Consider the following 19,304-nt stretch of genomic DNA (forward strand, 5'->3'; position numbering starts at 1 on the left):
GGAGGCCTTGTCTCATAAAAGGTGGAGGAAAATGCCACTCTCCTATGGGTCTGGTGTGGTCTCCCCATCTTGCATCCCCTTCTGCGAGCCATCTCTGCCCGCCCTCCACTTGGTCCTTCCTGGCAGTGAGGACTGAGGAGGTGAGGAGGAGCTGGGGGCTGGGGAGAACCCTGCCAGTTGGAGAAGCCCCACGGCAGGAAGGTATATGTGGACATAGAGTATACCTGACTTCTCCGGCCCCGGATTGGGCTGCGAACGACAGTGGGACGGTTGGAGTCTGCCGGCATTCGAAGCTGGGGGGAGTGACGAAGGACTGGCCCGCACAGACTGGGCTGTGTGTTAGGTGCGTGCGTGATGGCACGTTCACCTCCAGCGGGGACCAGGCAGCACGGAGAAGTCCCTGGTAGTGTTGCTCAGTCGGTGACTCTTCTTTCGCCCTCTGTTTCGATTGCTCCCTCTGCTGGGCCCAAAGGCTGGGAGTAGGAGACAGTACCCCAGACTGGCAAGGGCTTGCCTTTGTCTTGGGCACCTCATTGCTTTTGGCCTGCCCCCTTCCCACCTCTGCCCGCCCAGTGGTTAGTGTGTTGGGAAGCCCATCTCAGTTCTTGAGGGACAGTTCTCTCAAAAGCCAAGGACAAGTGTCTGGTCTCCGCCGTGACCGTGGGATCTGAGGCCTTGCCCTGCCCGGTCTGGTGCCGGCCCCACGTTGTACCAGACACTGGACTCCCGCACCCCCGCCGCCTCCTGCTTCATTCCCCTCTTCTTCAGGGCGCGCAGCCCTGTACTGTATCCAGCACCACAGAAACCTCAGTGTTTGTCCTCTGCTGGGTGTGGGGGCACGCGGAAGCCTTGGGAGTGGGGAGAGGTGGTTCGATGTAGAGTTGATTCCCAGGCCAGGGCGCTGCCATCTTCTCCCTGACCCTCCCCAGAAAGAGAAAAGGCCCTTTTGAGCTGAGGAGGTGAGGACTTCATCTCAACACAGGCTGAGGATGGGGAGAAAGGAGACTTTTTTTTTTTTCTTCCTTTTTTTGGTAACATGTTAGGAGTTGATGTTGCAAAGAGTAGTTTACATCTTCACTTTCTGAAGACACTTGAATTTAGGACCGATGTATCTGTGACAAGCATGCCAGGAGTGGCAGGGGCCATTGGGGCTTGCCACTTCACACCCACCATCCTCTCCCGGGGATCCAAGATCTGAGACACAAAGCAACAGCTCGCCCAAATCCTCTTCATCCTGTTCCCTCCCAGGGCCGGGCCATGCCAGCACAGCTTCGGGCATCCAGCACCAGAAAGCCGTGCGTGGTGGCCCTGAGAAGGGCCAGGTCTCTGTCATCCTCTCCCGCACCCGGGAGCCTCCGTGCTGCCACTAGAGAGGCGCCACTGGGTCTGCCCCAGCCTGGACCCCTGGGGCTCAGACCGAGGTGCTGAGCCCCCACGTCAAAGTTGTTAATGTTCTGTTTCGTTCATTTGTAGCTCTTTTCCCCCCACCTTTCCTGGTGATTGATTTTAGAAAAAGTAAGCTCCTGAGAAGGTCCTCAAAGTGGGGAGGAGGGGCAAGAAAGAAGACTTAGCTGAGTAGGGCTGGGGTGGGGTTTTTTGCCAAAAGCCTGGGTAGAGCGGTCTGGGTCATCGGGCGCCCTCCTGAGTGGGATCCCCAACTGTGTCTTGTGCGGTGGGCCCCTGGATCTGCCCCGACCTCGCCCTCTCCTTCAGCCGTGTTGGTGGCAGAGAAGATTGGAACTCAACGGCCCATTCTCACTGGAGAGGAAAACTTGTCATCTGGCTTTGCGGAGAAGGTTCCACCTTACGCTCATAGTACGTTATCTCTACCATGTGCTTGGATGTCACACTTAAAAGGACAAAAAAAAATGTAAAATACTTGAATGAGCTTGTATTATAACATTAATATTATTGAGAGTATCTGCGTTCCAGGCTGAAGTGATTCATTCATTATTCTAGTCTGCTTTAGTCCTTTGTAATTTGTGGTAATTATGCTTTTCTTTTTAATACAAAAAAATGTATAAAAATAAAAACTTGAAAAGGCACAATACTGGCTGGTTTCCTATCTGGGGTGCAGCTGTGGGGTGTGGGAAGAATCCTGGCCCGCACGTGAGCGCTTTTCAGGCCTGTGCCCAAGGCAGGGCCCCTTAGCCTCTCGGGCTGCCACTGCATTCCAGTGGATTCCTCAGCGGTCGTGAGTGCGCTGCCTGTCTTGAACTCGTGCTCACCTTGTGTCTCACGGAAGATGTGGGAGCTACAGCCAAAGCCACAGAAAGGGACACCAGTCTGCCAGCTCAGACTGCAGGGTTTCCTGCACTGGCATCATGGGAAGAGGCCGCCAGGAAGATGGAGGCCACTTCAGTTTCTCACAGGAGGGCGGGCACAGCCCCTCACTGGACAGACTCCGCTGCTGGGGTGTAAAGTTCCAACACGGGCCGTGGGGGATCCGGGTCAGCCATGGAGCCCTAAGGATGGATGCTCGTGGGGGTGGGGGAGGGGGGACACCATCTCGTGCCCCCACTGTGGCTGGTCTCTGGGCTGTTGGTTTTTCCCCAACCTGTGAGGTCAGGCGCTGGCAGTAGTAACATTGTGAGTACCAGTCTGGCCTAGATGTATAATTACAAAACTAAGAGTGAGGTGTGGCCACATTGACTCACTCATCGGACAACTTTGTTTCCCATGCCTGGCACTGGCGCATCCCATCGGAAATGGTTCTGCCTAGAATGCCACCCTCTGTCAGGTGGGCAGGCACTTGAATGCCTCCCGTGGCCTCCACAGCCTGGTGGGAACCCTGTGAGAGGCCACTGATCGCCCTGGTCGCACCTGCACCGCTGGAGCTCCCAGAAGCCACTGGACTGTGAGTGTTGGAGAGAAAAAAGGGAAGTAGCTAATGGAGTTAAAGGAAACCAGTTTATTTTCCATGCTTCCTCCTCTCATGTCCATTCTGCTGGAGGCAGAAGAGGGTAGGGCCTGGCCCCTCTGAGGGGCCCAGCCATCTGCCTGCCCCAGGGGGTGAGCGGACAGCCTCTTGTGCCCCTAGGCACCCTGCTGTACCTTCAAACTCTCAAGACCTTGAAGAGGGAAAGGTGTTCCATTCTTCACGTTCCTCATTTCCTGCCCTTGTTAAGTATACTGAAGGTGGGCTAAGTGTAGGGACAGGTTGTGGGTGTAGGCCAGCGGCCGTAGTAACGTACAGCATCTGCGCACTGGAGTTGTACTTCAAGCTAAGGGTACATACAGGTGGTCCTAGGGAGGGGCCGGGTGCACCAGTGCTGGGGTGGGCGGGGCTGGGCAAGGCCCGGGAGGACTGCCTGGTGCTTGCACCCAATTGGCCTACTGGGCAGGTTCTCTGGGGTCGTAGGACTGATGAGTCCTTTTTGATGGTTCTGCCTGGAGACTCGACCAATATCAGGTGTGAAGTATTGCACAGAGCTACAGGGAGTGGTTACCTGGGTGTTCTAGAACCGAAAGTTCAGGAATGGACCTAAGTATGTATAAGAATTTAGTGCCTGACTGTGGTGGCCTTTGGAGTGGTCTTCGGTGGGGAGCCACGGGGTCCCCAGCAGTGTCAGTGTCTGCCGAGGAAAAGTAAGGGAGGGGACTGCTTCAACTCAAAGCACCTGTGGTTTTTAGATAAGGTTCCTGGTAGGATTTCGTTTGAAAAGTCACCCTTGCTAAAATCCTAAGTGGTTTTGAAACTACAGGAACAGATGAGGGTTTTGCCCTTTGTTCAGACGTGTTTTTCTTGCCTTCTCATTGGAGGAAGAGGATTCTAGCCTCAGGTCCTGCTTCTGAGACTCATTAGGGGCCTCAGTCAGGTGACCCCAAAGATCAGCAACTGGGACCTTCCCTTCCGTAGGTTTAAGGGCCCCCAGCTTAGCAGGTGTCCAGGGCTTGGCTCTGGGTCCCGGGGATGGCTGAAGGTATTGGCGTTCGAGCTGCGCCTCTCTGAGGTCTGCGTTGCATCCAGGGAGGAGATTCCAAAATTAGTATTTTCCTTTCCCGAGACAGATGACTTTTGTTGGCCATGGGTCTGAGATAACATGGGAGCATTGTCACTGACTCAGTGTGTGTGTGATGGGGGATGGGGTCTTGACCGCTGTGACTGTAGCCAGGGTGTTGGGGCCCCGGCCCGAGTTGGGTGTGAGAGAAGTTTTGGGGACAGGAAAGGGTAAAGCGTTGTGTCCTGGTCCCCCCACACCCTGGCGGCAGAAGGGGCTCTCCCGAGCCATGTTGCCTGCAATGTGGCTGCTACATTTGTCGCTCTCTCCATCTTGCCTATGCAAGGAGGGGTCCCTCTTAAGTGAACTTCAGGCCCCTTGAGGGATAACCAGGGCAGTCGGGAGAGCCTTTGCCTACATGTCCTGGAAACCGCCCTGCCCCATGGTGCTGTCCTTAGAGAGTGTGTGGCTGAAGGAGGAAGTCCCTAGGTGCGATCTGGAGGCCTCAGGCCACCTTAGTAGTCTGCAGAGGGGACGGCCAGCATGGCCCCCGGGCCCTCTCACTCCATCTTCGGCGAGTCGGGGATGCTCTCAGACAGCGGGGTGAGGCTTAGCAGGAGTGTGTGCCTCTCGTAGGCTTTGGTCTGCTTAAACAGGGTGTCCGTCCCATGGAGGTGGTCCAGCACGCCCAGCACCCCGTAGCACTGGTTGAACCTGGGGGAGAGAGGAGGGTGCTGGAGGCCCATGTGCTAATCTCCACAATCCATTTGCGCCAGCCTCTCGCACATGTCTAAGCTCTCCTACTCCCCACCTTGCTGACCACCTGCATCAGAATAGCCCAGGGAGATGCTGCGCACACTCCCAGGGCACCTCCAGACTGAAAATCTGCCGTCTCCCTGCAGAAAGCTCTCTGATTGCAATGCACACAAGTTGGAGCCTGTGGCAGAACTCGGTTTGTTCCGGTAGGCTCGGGGACCACTTGAATCAGAATCCCCCGGAACACCTGTTAAAATGCAGGTTTCTGGGCTCTGCTCCTCCTTCCCCGGCCCCCAGACACTTGGATTTAGCATGTGTTGAGTGAATCCCAGGACCCAGTGTTTTTGAAGCCCATCTCAGGTGCTTCTGGTGCGGGAGGTTCACAGGCTCACTTAAGAGAGCCTGGAGGCTCTCAGTGCGCGAGTCCCTTTGAATTGCACGCAGGATTTTTTTTTTTTAATCCTCACCTAAGGACATTTTTTCATTGCTTTTAGAGAGAGAGGAAGGGTGGGGAGAGAGAGAGAAGGCATCAGTGTGAAAGAGAAACATCTATTAGTTGCCTTCTTGTATGCGCCCTGACTGGGGATTGAACCCACAGCCTGGGTGTGTGCCTGACCAGGAATCGAACCTACAAACTTTTGGTCTGAGGGACAATGCTCCAGCCAAGCAAGCCACACTGGCCAGGGTGGATTTTTATGTATGTGCACATTTTTCTGACATACCCATAGCTTGTATTGGATACTCAGAGGACCCAGGACCTAAATAAAGCATAGAAACCCAGCTGCAGGAAGATCCAGTGTCAAAGAAGGAAAACAGCAAGGTGTCCTGGGGTCCAGCATGGCCATTGCTTTCCCCACCTCCAGACCTCTCCCTGTGCTAGCACCCACACTGAAACTGAGACACTAGCGTCTGCTAACGGAACCTCCCGGAGTAAGGTGGAGGTTACTGCCCAGGGCCCACAGTGGAAAGGGGGGCCTTACTTGAGATGGTGATAGTCATGGAATTCCGGCGAAGGCAGGAAGGGCAGGTGGTAGCCACAGTGGGAGATGGTGGTGATGACAAGGGCCAGGGAAGACCACACGACGATGGAGGACAAGTGGGAACCCATCACTAGGGGGCCCACCACTGCCGGCAGCATGTTTGAGACCTGAAAGAGGGGGCTGTTGGAAGGCGGGCTCCAGGGAGGGCGAGAGGCCCCAGCGGTGGGCCCCCTCTTCCCAGGGGTGGTACCAGGAAGACTTCCTTGAATCAGGTCTGATGGAGCCGAAAGAGTTTCAGGGCCGGGATTTGCTGGAATCATTCACCTCTGTAACTTGGGACAAGTTATTAATGGTTTGCGCCTCAGCTTCCTCATCTGCAAAATGAGGATTAAAATCGTTCTCGGGAAGATTAAATGAGATAGCGTGTTGGGTATCTAGCACGGCCCGGCCTATGCCCAGTCAGCAGTAGCGATAGCCCTTCGGTGGGGAGAAGGCGGCGGGCTGGTTCTCTGCAGGAGACTTCCGGGAAGGGGCGGGGCCTGTGCCCTCTGCCTCCGGGGAGGGCGGGGCTCTACTCACCACGTGCTCGATGGGGTGGGCGTAGAGGGAGATCACGCCTATGGGGGCTGTCCACTCGTGGTGTTTCTTATGGATCTTCTTGTACAGTTTTGGGTGGTGAAGGAGCCTGGAAAACGGTTAATAGTTAACAATCTGCCAGTCTTCCGCCCTCCACGCCCCCAGACCAGGAGAGACCAAAGGTAGGAATCGGGGTTACATTTACAGAGCAAGGTCGAAAACGCAGCCCTGCGTTTGAGTTCTGCCCTGCCTCTTCTGCATGATTTGGGGGCGGGCCGCTTGGCCTCTCTCCACCTCAGGTGTATTAGCTGTAAAGTGGGGATGAAGCCCAGAAAGGCTTCTCTCGGGAAGTGAACGGGAAAAGCCCGGCTACCCACGCGTATGGAGAGGGCTCGCTCTTTTCTGGACGTTTTCCCGGTCGCCTCAAGCAGTCGGGTGTGGAACAGAGTCGTCTCCCTGTTAGCTACGTCGTGGGAGGCTTTCGAGGCCAGGTGTGCTGGCCTGCGATTCTGAGGCCTCAGGCTCCTCACGAGGGGGAGGAGAGTGTGGGTCCAGCTGCGCTCGGCCGGGGCCCCCGCTCACCGGTGTGAGTAGTAGAACATGACCTCCTCGATCAGCGTGAACACTGCCAGCTCCAGGAGGAACCAGTGGAAGGTGGGCAGCTCTCGGCGGCAAGGGTCTCTCCGCAACTTGCAGATGGGGTAGAGGAGGACCATGATGGGGAAAGAGATCAGGACCTGGTTGGCCAGAACTGTGCGGATAGCCTGGCGGAGTTTCACAGGGTCCACCTGCCCAAGGGAAGGGAGGAAGGAGATGCACGCGGGCGTGAGAAGGAGGTCTTTTCCGGAAACTGGTCTCCACTGTGACCTGCTCCCAGGAAGCCCTCATTCGGAGTGGGTGTTAGGAGGGATGTCTGCCCGCAGCCCCTGCCTGCTGCCCAGTCCTGGGGTGGAGCCATCTGCTAACGGCCCTGCCTTGGGAAACTCCGCTCCCGGCAGCCTTCAGTCTCTGCCCAAGCCCGCAGTCTCCTTCCTGCTTCTGCAACTACCACCACTGTCCTCCCCATTCCTCTGGCCAAGCCCTTGGGGGCCTCCAGGGTACTTGGAGAAGACTGTCAACTCTCAGCTTGATATCCTTATTCAGCCTTTTAACCCTTCCTCACCTGGAGAACCTTGACCGTAATCAGATGCAGAGATCAAGGTCATCTGCCTCCTGATGTGGCCCAGCCTCACTGGACGGGGCCTGGAGCACAACAGGAAGTGAGCCAGGTAGCTGCCCGTCTGGCCTCCCAAATTCCTGTTACCTGGTTTTCCTGGTTTTGACGGTGTGGCTGTCAAATGGGGACCTGCCTGAGCTTTCTCTCTAGGGTCACTGTGGAGAGCTGGCCCCAAATGCGCGCAGTACAGCTAGCATTTCCCTGAGAATCAGTAACCCCCTGACCACTCCCTTCAGCAGAGCACCAGGGGGCCTGGGAATGGCCCCATAATCACTGGTGACTTCCTGCTCAGGAGGGGTTTCTCCCCGAGTCCCCTCTGTAAGCTGTAGGCGTTTCTGCCCCGAGGTGAGCCTGGGTTCAAGGTGGTCCTCAGACCTGAAGCCTTTTTCCTCTTTCTCCAACTCGGGTTTATTTTAGGAGATGCAGGCTGAAGGATTTAGGGTGAAATGTTATGATGTCTGAGACTTTCAAATGCTTGAGCAAAAAAATGACAGAGGCATAGATGTTTATATTTTTATATATTGATAAAGATAATGTAAAATGTTTGAAGTTGGTGGATCTAGGTGATGTGTAAAAGTGATTACTATACTACTTTTTCAACTTCTGCGTGTATGTTTCCAGGTGTTCAGAATTACAAAATGGTGGGGAAGAAAGGGTGGACAGAGGATGGAAAACTGCAGACAAAGAGCTTTGCTGCGAAGAGGAGCAAAAATAGGAGTGGTATCGAGCATGGGAGATGAAGTCAAGGGTGTTTGTGTGGTTGTCAAATGTTTTCACAATCCAGAGAGGAATGATGTAGGAGAGGAAGGAAAAAGGTATGCGTTGAAAGAGAAGTGAGAATGGCTGGAACAATTTCCTGGCGGAACTGAGAGGTGCAGGGCTGTGGCGTGCAGCGCGCGGAGGGACGGCTGCAGTTGGAACAAGGAGAGCTGGCCCGCTGTATCAGGTGGGAAGGCAGAGCATGCGGTGGGCGTCTGGAAACGCTCCCCTGCTTGCTCCGCTTTATTTAGGGAAGAGGAAGCAAGGCCACCCTGCTCCAGGAGGTTGGGGGAGGCAGTGTGGGAGATTTGAGGAAAGAGGAGAGGTGGGAACTAGCTATCCAGGAGAGTAAACAGACCAGGGACGGATCTTACGAATGCCTGCAGCATTCAGATCCCATGTGAGGATCTGTTTCCCGTGTCTTAGGGAAGGGATCAGGCCCTTCTGGAATCGGCTGGAAGCTAAATGGCCTCCAGGGCTTCCTTCTTAGTCGTGTCTACCTGGCGATGCACACAGGGTAGGAACACCGGACCTGGAGTCAGGTGAGACGACCCCCGGCTCTCTTTCCTGGTGACAGTCTGACCTTGAGCTAGTCACTGGTCCTTTCTGAACTTCGGCCTCTGCAAAATGTGACACCTTCCCTGTGTGGCTCTGCAATCACTGTAGGCTGGGAAGTGTCACTGTGTTAGGTGATATTCTTGAGAGCTGAGGTGGCCTCATGGCTAACGGCATGAGCCTTGGCATCTGAAAGCTTGCGTGTGAATCGTGGTTCTGCCCGTGTTGCATCTCAAAGCCTCCGTTTTCTCGTCTGAACCATGAAGGTTGTTGTTATGGTGCTTGGCCTGGAAGATGTGAGCATCTAGTCAACAGTACCTGGTAAGGAGACCCCCATGGTCTGACAGGTGAAGGGCTCTCAGTGGCCGAGCATTGGCCTGGGCACTTAGGTTCCCGTCTGTGCTGCCAAGCTGGACCTGGAGGAAGCCCCCTGGCTGGCTGGTAGCTCTTGTCCTAAGTGAGGGGGACAGTGAGCCAGGCCATCAGCTCTGGTTCAAGAAGGAGCTTTCTGAAAGCCTGGCTCAAGGACACTCTTTCCCACCCATTCCTCGCTTTCTAGAGTGCTGGGCTGGGGGAGAGTGCCCTGCAAGGTGAGGTGCTCCACCCGGCACCTGGGCAGATCATTAAGAGATGATCATCTCCTCTGGGAAAGAAGCCAGGGTGTGGTTTGGGTGGAGCTGGGCAAAGAACCTGGGTTGAAGATTCAGCTGTTTCCTTGCTGAGTAAGAAAAGGCTCCTGGGCCCTGGCTGGTGTGGCTCGGTGGACTGAGGGCCGGACTGCCAACCAAAGGGTTGCCAGTTCGATTGCCAGTCAGGGCACATGCCTGGATTGTGGGCCAGGCCCCCAGTAGGGGGTGCAGGAGAGGCAACCACACATTGGATATTTCTCCCCCTCTCTTTCTCCCTCCCTTCCCCTCTCTCTAAAATAAATACAATCTTTAAAAAAGAGAGAAGAAACGGCTCCTGGCTGTTGTCAGAGCACCGAGCAGGTAACTTGTGGGTGCTGTGTGAGTAGATGTGTGTGCTGGCCTTCTCTCCCCATCCGGGCCAGTTCCTTGTAAAAAGGGGCTGGGCCTTGTTTATCGTGGGTAAAATAAACACTGCTGGCTGAACTGAATAATTGGGAAGGAGGACCTGCTCGAAAAACAACCACTACCTACACATTCAGAATCCACGTTTCCCAATCTATGATGACAGGGTTGGCCACTCATGAGGGCTGTTCTTCGTGGTTTCAGCACCCCGCCCACCACGGCTTTCCCTGCTCCTGTAGCTGAGGGCCGAGCTGCCTGCAGGGACGGCGTGGGGCGGGTCTTCAGACGACCAGAACAGTAGTCTCCATGGCTGGCCCTGAGATTTGGTCCAAACTATCTCCTTTCTCTGACCTTCTACCTTGGGGGAGCCTTGTACACCCTGACTTGGCTCACCCTGGCCATAGCCTCTCCCGGGCCAGCGGTGAGAATTTTTGAGGGTGTGGCTTCAGTGCCTGCTTTCTGGGCCCCGGCCAGGAGGAGCTGCGGCAGCTCTTACCGGCTCGTTCTTGCCAGCCTGAATCCGGTAGCGGGAGATGAAGCTGGGTTTCCCGGTTGTGTCGACCACCAGCAGAAGCCCATTGAGGCCCCAGAAGAATATAAGGGGCACGTGGGTGATACCTAGGGGCGGGGAGCAGAGGGGATGGTCAGGTGACTTCAGGTGCTCACCACATAGGTGTTAACCGACCTCATGCTTGACAGTGACCTGGGCGACCTTGTAGACAGTCCCTGGCCACGGAAGTCTCGGTGCTCAAGGCCAGGGGACCTACCTGTGGTCTGGGGTGACACACTAGCTGAGGGAAACTTGAACAGGTCATTACTTAAGGAGTGTCTTTACTTATTTTCTTAGTCATAATACAGGAACAACAACCTAGGTGGTTAAAGACAAAAAAAAAGTAGATGCTCTAAAATATAAATCAGTGTAGGTTGGCATTTGGGAGTCTGTGCCCCTCGAACCCTTTGAATTTCCAAGGAAAGGAGAAGCAAAGGAAGCACAGTATGGTTCAGAATGAGCACTGGACTAGGAGTCCACCGGGGGCCTAATCCCTGTTACCCTGCTAACTGAGCAGTGCGACCTCAGGCGTCCGGATGTCCCACGGACTTCTGGGTCAGATGGCCTCCTGGACAGCCGTGGTCCATACTAGTGTGTTCACGGCTGTGAGCAGTCCACGGCACAGACGCCTGCTTGCCCTTGCTAGACTCAGCCTTTCCCAGGCTCAACCCTAGAACTTGGTTTTCTCAGAACACATGAGAACAGGGTGGCCACGTCTCCCAGTTTGCCCAGGACAGTTTTGAATGACCTCTGTCCCTCCAGCATAATTAATAACACATCACTTACTGTGATCACGGAACATTTGAACAGCCTAAATGTCCATTAGTAGGAAAAAGACTACATTGGAATGGAACAGGCAGCTTGAAATGTTAAATAAATTTATATTAATTGACATAGAAAGATGCCTACAATCTAGCTAATGAAAAAAAAAAAGCTTTAAAAAATGTGGTGTCTTGCCCTGACTGGTGTGGCTCCGTTGGTGGCCATCTTCCCACAAAACACAAGTTCGCCGGTTCGATTCCTGGTCAGGGCACATGCCTGGGTTACAGTTTCAGTCCCTGGTTGGGGTGCATATGATTGATATTCCTCACGTGGATGTTTCTCTCCCTCTCTTCCTCCCTCCCCCACCTCTGAAAATAAATAAAATCTTAAAAAAATTAAAATGAGCCCTGGCTGGCGTAGCTCAGTGGATTGAGGGTGGGCTGGGAACCAAAGTGTCCCAGGTTCGATTCCCAGCCAGGGTACATTCCTGGGTTGCAGGCCATAACCCCCAGCAACCACACATTGATGTTTCTCTCTCTCTCTCTCTCTCTCTCCCCCCTTCCTTCTCTAAAAATAAATAAAATCTTTAAAAAATAAAAATATATAAAAAATAAAAATGAAAAAGGTGATGTAAGTTCAACCATGTATCGAATATATAAGACATTAATATATTTAAGAGTGGTTATTTCTTGGATATGGGAGAATGGGTGACTTTTTACCTTCTTTATGGTTATACGATTTGTCTGATTTTTATTTTAACAATGAGCATCTATATTCAAACTTTTTTATTTTGGAAAAAAAATGTTGGGTTGGTGATTGCCTAGTGGGCCACCCATGAGGGTGGCTGCCTACTTGGAAACCCAAGTAGGATTGGGTTTGAGAAAACCACAAGTGATAACCTTGAACTTCCTTTTAACTCTAACATTTCCCATTGCACATATTTTTTGTCTGATATTTGCTTATTGCCGAGGTAATAAGTAGTATTCTCATCATTGTAACAGAAACACGTAAAATGCTTTCCCACATTTTCCCCTTCTACATTTGCAACCTGCACTGTTCTTTTCGATGACTGCAGAAGATTCCTTTGAACCAGTCCTACTGAGTGTTCAGCCCATTTTCAGATTGTCCTTCTGGCAGAAAACAGGGGACGTTCTATTTATACTTCTGCTTTGTGACAACTGACCCTTTTTTAAAATCCCCCCTTCTAGACCATGATGTAGTTTTTTTGTAGGATAGACGAACATTTTATCTTAAACACCCCTACACCTTCCATACAAACTCAGCACGGAGTAGCAACACTAATAACTATTGTTCGAGTGAATGAGGACACTCACTCGTGGAGATTAGGTGGTTATAAATAGCTGCAGTGGCTTTTCCGCTACATTTCCTCGGGCTTGTTTCAAGCCATTCACACTGTCAGTCAATATTTGAGTGGCCACTTGCTGTCCAGCCTCCTAGAGCTACACGGCGCCAAGGACACAGCCTCGCGTGCCATGGAGCTTGCTGTCTGCACTTGTGGACCCCACACCTGCAAGCAGGCTCGTTGCTCTAAACATGCCTTCGTGTTCACACACACTATTTCCTTTTTTCATTTTTCTATTTTTTGGGGAAGGGAGGTCTCCATTCCAGGTTGCCCACAAGCTTAGATTCTCGGGGCTCACCACCACCCTCAACTTGAAGCCCTTATTCCTTGTAAGAGTGTGCTGCTGAGTCCCAAAGCAGAGCACAGAACAACAGAGCGGGAAGGAGACTATAGTCAGGGACTCCACCCCCTGGGATACTCCACCCCCAGGGCCAGGGGTCGAAGAGGCTCACTCAGCATGTAGAGGATCCACTCCTTCCCTTCAAATGCGAACAGCAGCCTCTCCCACTGAGCTTGCCAGAAGTGGCCAGAAGCACCCCAAAATCTCTGAAGATGCCTTAGAAGAAAAAACAGCACTCAGGTTTCTGGGTGAAGACAGGTGGGTACTCTGACCCTAGACCACCACCCTGCTGCCCTCAGGTCCTGAATTAAAGCTGACCCCAACAGACTCACCATGTGACCGAGTTCCAGAAGGCCACAAGCAGGAGAAGGCCGGAGCCCAGGATGAAAGCTGTCCTCCGCATGGAGCCCCAGATGTGTCCCTCCTGGGAGGACAGGGAAAGATCAGGTCCCAGCAAGCCTGTCGTCCCACACAGTGCACTCTCTGCGGAGGCCGACAGGAGTGGTGTGCAATCGGGGTTCAACGGCACCAGCACTGAACATCTGCCGACCTTTCCCCAGCTCCTGCGGGCAGCTTATCAAGAACTCTGGCTGTTTACAGGTGTGTTAATGATGTCAGAGCTCGAGCTTGGCGGAGGGAACAGACAAGCCTGGCTGCGGAGAGACTATCGGGCGATTCTGTCCCCTAGAGGAGGCAGGCCGGGCGAGCCTTCCAGCAGCTGTGGGGTTTTGTCACCCGTCCTTTTGTTGAGCAGAGATGCCCATTATGTACACATTGGAGTCACCTGGGAGCTTTTTAAAAATTCAGATATTCAGGCCCTTCCCCAATCCAATTACATAAGAGTCTCGGGTGGAGCCTGAGCCTCTGGGTTTTTAAAAAGCTCGCCGGCTCATTGCAAGGCTGAGACCGCCGTCACGGAAGGATCTGCAGAACCCTTAGTGAGGACCCAGGGACTTCCCTGCACCCATGAGCCAGGTCCACTTCCCCATCCCCATCACCTGCTCGCCCTTGAAGAAAAAGTATATGAACATATGTTCTGACTTTTAATAATTCCTCTGCCTTCCAGCAAGACTGGCCAAGATTGCCAGCCGGGCAGGGTGATAAGCAGTTCCAGAGGCGAGGCGCAGACCACTGGTGGTCACTGGTAGCTGCTGAGAGGCCCCCCAGAACCTAAAGCAGAGATTGCTGCAAGCCTGATGCTTGCACAAGACGGTCCCAGGCGTGGAGAGGGAAGACACTGGCCGCCAGGTGAGTCACCGATTTCTCCGGTGCCACCGACAGGAATCACTAATCTCTCTTACATCCCCTGTTTCTAAACCCGATGGGGGAGACCTGGAGCTGCCTGGCCCTGTGTGCCTGCGGCGTACCTGCAGTCAGTAAACTGGGCCACGTCTGAAGGGACTGAACAGGACACTATGTTTCAATCCAGACCTTTGAGATCTGAGGGAGCAGATTGTTTTGATTGACTCATTCAGAGCCACCTGAGTCTGCACTGAATCATTTCTTCTCAGCTTACCCACCCCACCTTCGATCAAGAGACCGAAGAGAAGCAGGTCATTTTCCATGGCTGGTGAGAAGTTGTTGACGGGCTTGCACTCCTCGGGGTCTTGAGCTCTGGCAATGAGCTTCTCTGTCCCTCCCCGTCTGCCTCTCCCTCCTTGGGGGTCAGACCCACAGGACCAGAGGAACTTGTTCTGTGACACAGGCCATTCCAAACTCACCCCGAAGCTTGTCAGGCCGGTTAGCCTGGGCTTCTGCAGTTATTCCGTTTTTGGAATTCAGAGGACCCTTTCCATGAATTTTCCAAACTCGCTAGGAATTTTTCATTTGAGTTTTTTAAAATTGTTTTTATTGATGGATTTTTGAAAGAAAGAGGAATATTGATTTGTTGTTCCACTTCTCTGTGCATTCATTGGTTGACTCTTGTATGTGCCCTGACCGGGGCTCGAACCCTCAACCCTGGTGTATTGGGACAACTCTCTAACTAACTGAGCTACCCGATAAGGGCTCATTTGAGTTTAATCAAGTCAAGATTAATCAAGTTATAAACCTCAATTTCATGCCCTGACCAGTATGTTTGGAGCGTCATCCTGTAACTGAAAGGTTGTGGGTTTGATTCCCAGTCAGGTGCACACCCGGGCCTCAGGTTCCATCCCTGGTCTGGGCGTGTATGGGAAGCAGTGAATTGATGCTTCTCTCTCACATCGATATTTCTCTCTCTCTTTTCCTCTCTCTCTAAAAGCAATGGCAAAAATGTCCCTGGGGGAGGATTAAAAAAAACAAACCCCTGAATTTCACATTTAAGATTAGATATTTTTTCAGGGGTTGTGGGGTTTTCTGTCCCCAGCAGCCCAAGTGAAGGGAGTGGAAAGAGAACACAGATCTCTGTGGAGGGCGGAAGCATGCGGTGTGGACGTGAGCTGGGGTCCAGAGCTGGTTCCCACCCCAGTGTCCAGGCTCCGGTGGGCCCCTCATGTCCCCAGAGCAGTTCTAGAGAGGGGTGGCTCTGAAGGCCTGAGGCGTGGGGCGTGGGGCACTTCAAGGGTCAAGAGGCAACGGTAGGGTAGCTGTCAGCAGGCTGCTCCCTTGTGCAGGCGAAGGGCTTTTTGCTCATAAGTGTTCTTGGCTCAGCCACGGAAAAGGGCTCATGGCCCATGTACCAGTTACCCCTAAACCTTGGGAGAGACGTCAGACATGCCGCAAGCACAGGCATGGAGAGAGCCACGGGCTGCATCCTTACCAGCTGGATGGGTGGGATTTACCTGCTCTGGCTTCTCATCACGGAGCTGACTTCCCACTTCTCCCTTCATCTGAAATAAGAAAGCACAGGTGAGTCTGGGTGTCATTTCACATGCAACCAAGGACACAGGGAATGGAGAAGGTCAAGGAGAATGGCTAGCAGTGACTTTTTAATGCTTACTACTCGTGGGCAATCTAAAAAATTGGGTGGTCGGTCATAGGAATCGGGGGTCGACAATGGGACTTGGTCTGCCTGGAACGGGCTTTCTCAGACATGCGCTGTGACAAACGCTTCCTTTGGAATAGCCTCACGCTCTGGCCCAGTATACCTCTGTCGCATCCCGAAGAAATCTCTGTCGCCTGAACTGTCCCCCAACTGCCAGCGACCTATGGATTGTCATCCTTGTGCTGTAGTATTTTTCATTTCAAAACCGAATGAAAACCCTCGGCGCCCTCTCCCATGCTCACTCCCACTCGTGTGTTTGCTCCTCTTCTCAGCAGGCTCTTCGTCTACAGCTTTCCATTCTCTCCATCCCCTCTCTCCCCGCCCCCATCATCTTGTAATTATGAATGATTGTAAACACACACACAAAAGTTGAAAAAGTAGGAGAAAAAATTTAAGGTTCAGAAATCAAGTAGTCTTAAAGATATTTTTAAAATATGCTTATTGATTTTAGAGAGGAGGAGAGACAGAACATTGATGTGAGAGAGAAACGTTGACCAGCTGCCCTGACGTGTGCCCTAACCAGGGATCGAACCCTCAAACCAGGCATGTGGCCTGACCGGGAATCAAACCCCCAGTTTTTGGTGTAGGGGATGACGCTCCAGTCAACCAGCCAGCGCTCAAATAGTCTTGATATATAGCTACAAATGGTTAGAAGAAATAATGGATAAGACAACAAAAAAGGGTAAAAATACTTAGTAGCCCAAACACAACATATGCAAAATCGAGGTGAAACTTTAAAATACGACGGACACAAGTGTGGACTGGAACGAACAGAATGACCCGCCACATCCTTGGATGGGAAGACACAGCTTCATAAAGTCTTCAGTTTCCCCTACATTAACTTAGAAATGAAAAGTTGTCTCAATATAGACACAGGTTGGTTTGTTATTGCTTCTAGAACCAGACAAACTGATTCTAAAATTTATGTGGAGAAACAAATAAGCAAGAACAGGCAGCAAAACACCAGAGAGGAAAAAGAACAGTGGAGAGGAAGGGGACCAGGGGTAGTAGGTCCAGCAGCTATAAAACCATATCGTAAAGCTTTTCAAAAGACACATTTACTCTCTTCTCATCACGTTACTAAAGAGTTATTGCTGTGAGATAAAGCAATGATTTAGCCAGGACTTAAACAGTTGTTCTAACTTGAGGGCGTTCAGTTTTATATTCTTTGTTATTATTTGTGGGTTGGTTTACATACAAGGATCAAGGTTTTTCTGAAAACAATCAGCAGATCTGTGGAGCAGCCAATAGATATAAATGCCACAAATGAACCTCCTTTAAAAATGCAGCCTAATGACAATCAGCTAGAAGGAGAAGCATTTGTCATGTGTTTGAGATCTCCTTGTGTAGGCACAACAGAATAAACCTTTCCGGGAGTCTTTAATAAAACCGATAGTTAATAAATAGAGAAACTAAGTTTTACTCATTTTTATTTTTTAATGTGATGTTGCTGAGTTTCCCTAGTTACGTAAAGAAAATGATCACACATACACACAAAATTACTTTTTAATTTAAGGAATCCAAACAGGAGTCATTATGCTACTAGGTAACAATTCCAATATTAAAAAGGGATGAACACAGATTAAAAACCAATTGCATCTCTACTTAGACAGCAAAATAAACAAAAAGCACCAAAAAAGTCATTGTCTAATATATATGCTAAAAGAAATGATTTTTGGCTATGTAAACATATTAAGTGTACTCTTCCCAGCTTTTATTTTTATGCAACACGAGTCAGTGCATACAGCGATAAACTACTTTGAATGAAAAAGTAAAAACCTTTATTCTAAGTAGATTCCATAGCACTTTAGAACTAGAGTTTTGATCTAAATTTGGGGGAGATATTTCATTTACAACAAGCTAATTCGGTACTATCAAGGACAATCATATGTCCCTCACACTTACACACATACTCCGTAGAACTGTGAAGTGTGATAAGGCGGAAACTTTCTGGAATTTCCCCATGCATTTGGAAAGCACCAAAAGCCCAGTGAAAGCGCTGGGGACAGGTGAGCACACGGGCAGGAGCCGTGTGCTGACTGCCTTTCGGCTGCAGTGCTTCCGTACGTATGTGCAAGGAGGGGTTTGGAAACACCAGTTCCCTGCATCACGCTGATCACGAAGATGGGTGCCGTCTCTGACAGTTCATCCTGCTCCTGTGCCCACAACGCCTGTCTGACCCCGTGGTGGCCCCATACTGAGGTCAAGGCCAGTGCACCAGCCGTCTCCTGAAGCAGCGTATCCTGTGGGTTTTGTGGCAGTGTTAGGGTTGTGTCTGCATTGTGTCTTCCATCTCTTGCGTGTGAGCGTCGAGTGTTTCAGGACTGGTGTCCAAATTTGCCCTTGGAGGTGGAAATCCTTGGTCCAGGTTCGTACCCCTCAGTGTAGCATCCACAGTGTAGCATCTGACGTCCCCCTACTGCCAAGCCCTGATTCTCAAGGAATTCATTGCTTGATTTTTCTGATGGTCTGATGGTCTGCGTCTTCAGCGTGTATTCTGGCGACTTCTGTGTGCCCTTCTGATTGACCTTTTAAGTCTTGGCCTTTTTTAGTTTCTTCTTTATCACATTTCACAGCACTCATATGAAGTGTTTTGGCAACAAAGGTACAGTGTTTCTCTGTGCTTGAAACATGCCACAACTTTTCTGGGAAGCTGACAGCCTGGGGCAGTGGCTGGGTTTGGGGGGAGGGTGTTTGAGTTGGCAGCCAGCTCGACTCTGTTGAGTATTCCGCTACCTGTTTTATTGTAAAGAATTAGTAAATGATGCCTTGGCTGGTGTGGCTCAGTGGATTGAGTGCCAGCCTGAGAACCTCGAGGTCACTGGTTCAATTCCCGGTCAGGGCCCATGCCTGGGTTGCAGGCCAGGCCCCCAGTTGGGGTGTGTGAGAGGCAACCACACATTGATGTTTCTCTCCTTTTTTCTCTCCCTTCCCCTGTCTAAAACTAAATAAATAAAATCTTAAAAAAAAAAAAAAGAATTAATAAATGAAAGGGTGGGGTTAGCCTGTGTAGGCATACTTATATAACAGATTGGAAAGTCCAGAAAATAAATGATAGGCCTAAGACATAAATGGGAGTTTAGTATACGATAAAAAGAAGCCTATAGTGTTGGAATGTCAGTCGGCCAGATGCTGAACCTCGCCGGTAAAGAGAAATGTGCATCGAACACGACAAGGCAGTGTTACTTCTCACCCATCACGCAACAAACATCCAAAATCTTGACCACATGCTCTGCTGGCAAAGCTAAGCGGACTTTAAAATTGTATTTGTTCTTTCTCTTTAAACATAACTTTCTTGATATATAGTTCACATACCATACAATTTACCCATTTAAAGCATACATTTCAAAGGCTTCTAGAATATTCACAGGGCTGTGCAACCACCACACCCACTGATTTTAGAATATCGTCATTACCCACAGGAGAAACCCTGCACCGCTCAGCCATCATCTCCCACCCCTCCACCCGCCCACCCCCACTCTGGCCCCAGGCAACCGTCGATCCACTCTG

The 19,304-nt window shown here is 51.4% G+C and overlaps 1 protein-coding gene across 2 annotated transcripts in view; it reads right to left on the minus strand.

Moving 5' to 3' along the window:
* Nucleotides 1-1,012: 1,012 nt before the first annotated feature.
* The window catches only part of FAXDC2 (fatty acid hydroxylase domain containing 2), a 29,170-nt gene continuing 10,878 nt past the window's right edge, over nucleotides 1,013-19,304 (minus strand). The window contains exons 2-9 of one of the 2 annotated variants that reach the window (XM_028528074.2): nucleotides 15,592-15,639; nucleotides 13,162-13,253; nucleotides 12,942-13,045; nucleotides 10,311-10,432; nucleotides 6,836-7,041; nucleotides 6,257-6,362; nucleotides 5,678-5,844; nucleotides 1,013-4,655 (exon numbers count right to left, since the gene is read on the minus strand). In XM_028528074.2, coding sequence (XP_028383875.1) covers nucleotides 4,502-4,655; nucleotides 5,678-5,844; nucleotides 6,257-6,362; nucleotides 6,836-7,041; nucleotides 10,311-10,432; nucleotides 12,942-13,045; nucleotides 13,162-13,253; nucleotides 15,592-15,639 — 999 coding nt within the window. In that variant the 3' untranslated portion in view covers nucleotides 1,013-4,501. Of the gene's footprint in view, nucleotides 4,656-5,677; nucleotides 5,845-6,256; nucleotides 6,363-6,835; nucleotides 7,042-10,310; nucleotides 10,433-12,941; nucleotides 13,046-13,161; nucleotides 13,254-15,569; nucleotides 15,640-19,304 lie in introns of those variants that run through there. The other variant, XM_036014848.1, reaches the window with a different exon arrangement.

This window comes from Phyllostomus discolor, chromosome 13 (assembly GCF_004126475.2).
Source record: "Phyllostomus discolor isolate MPI-MPIP mPhyDis1 chromosome 13, mPhyDis1.pri.v3, whole genome shotgun sequence".
In the NCBI taxonomy this organism is placed as follows: domain Eukaryota; kingdom Metazoa; phylum Chordata; class Mammalia; order Chiroptera; family Phyllostomidae; genus Phyllostomus; species Phyllostomus discolor.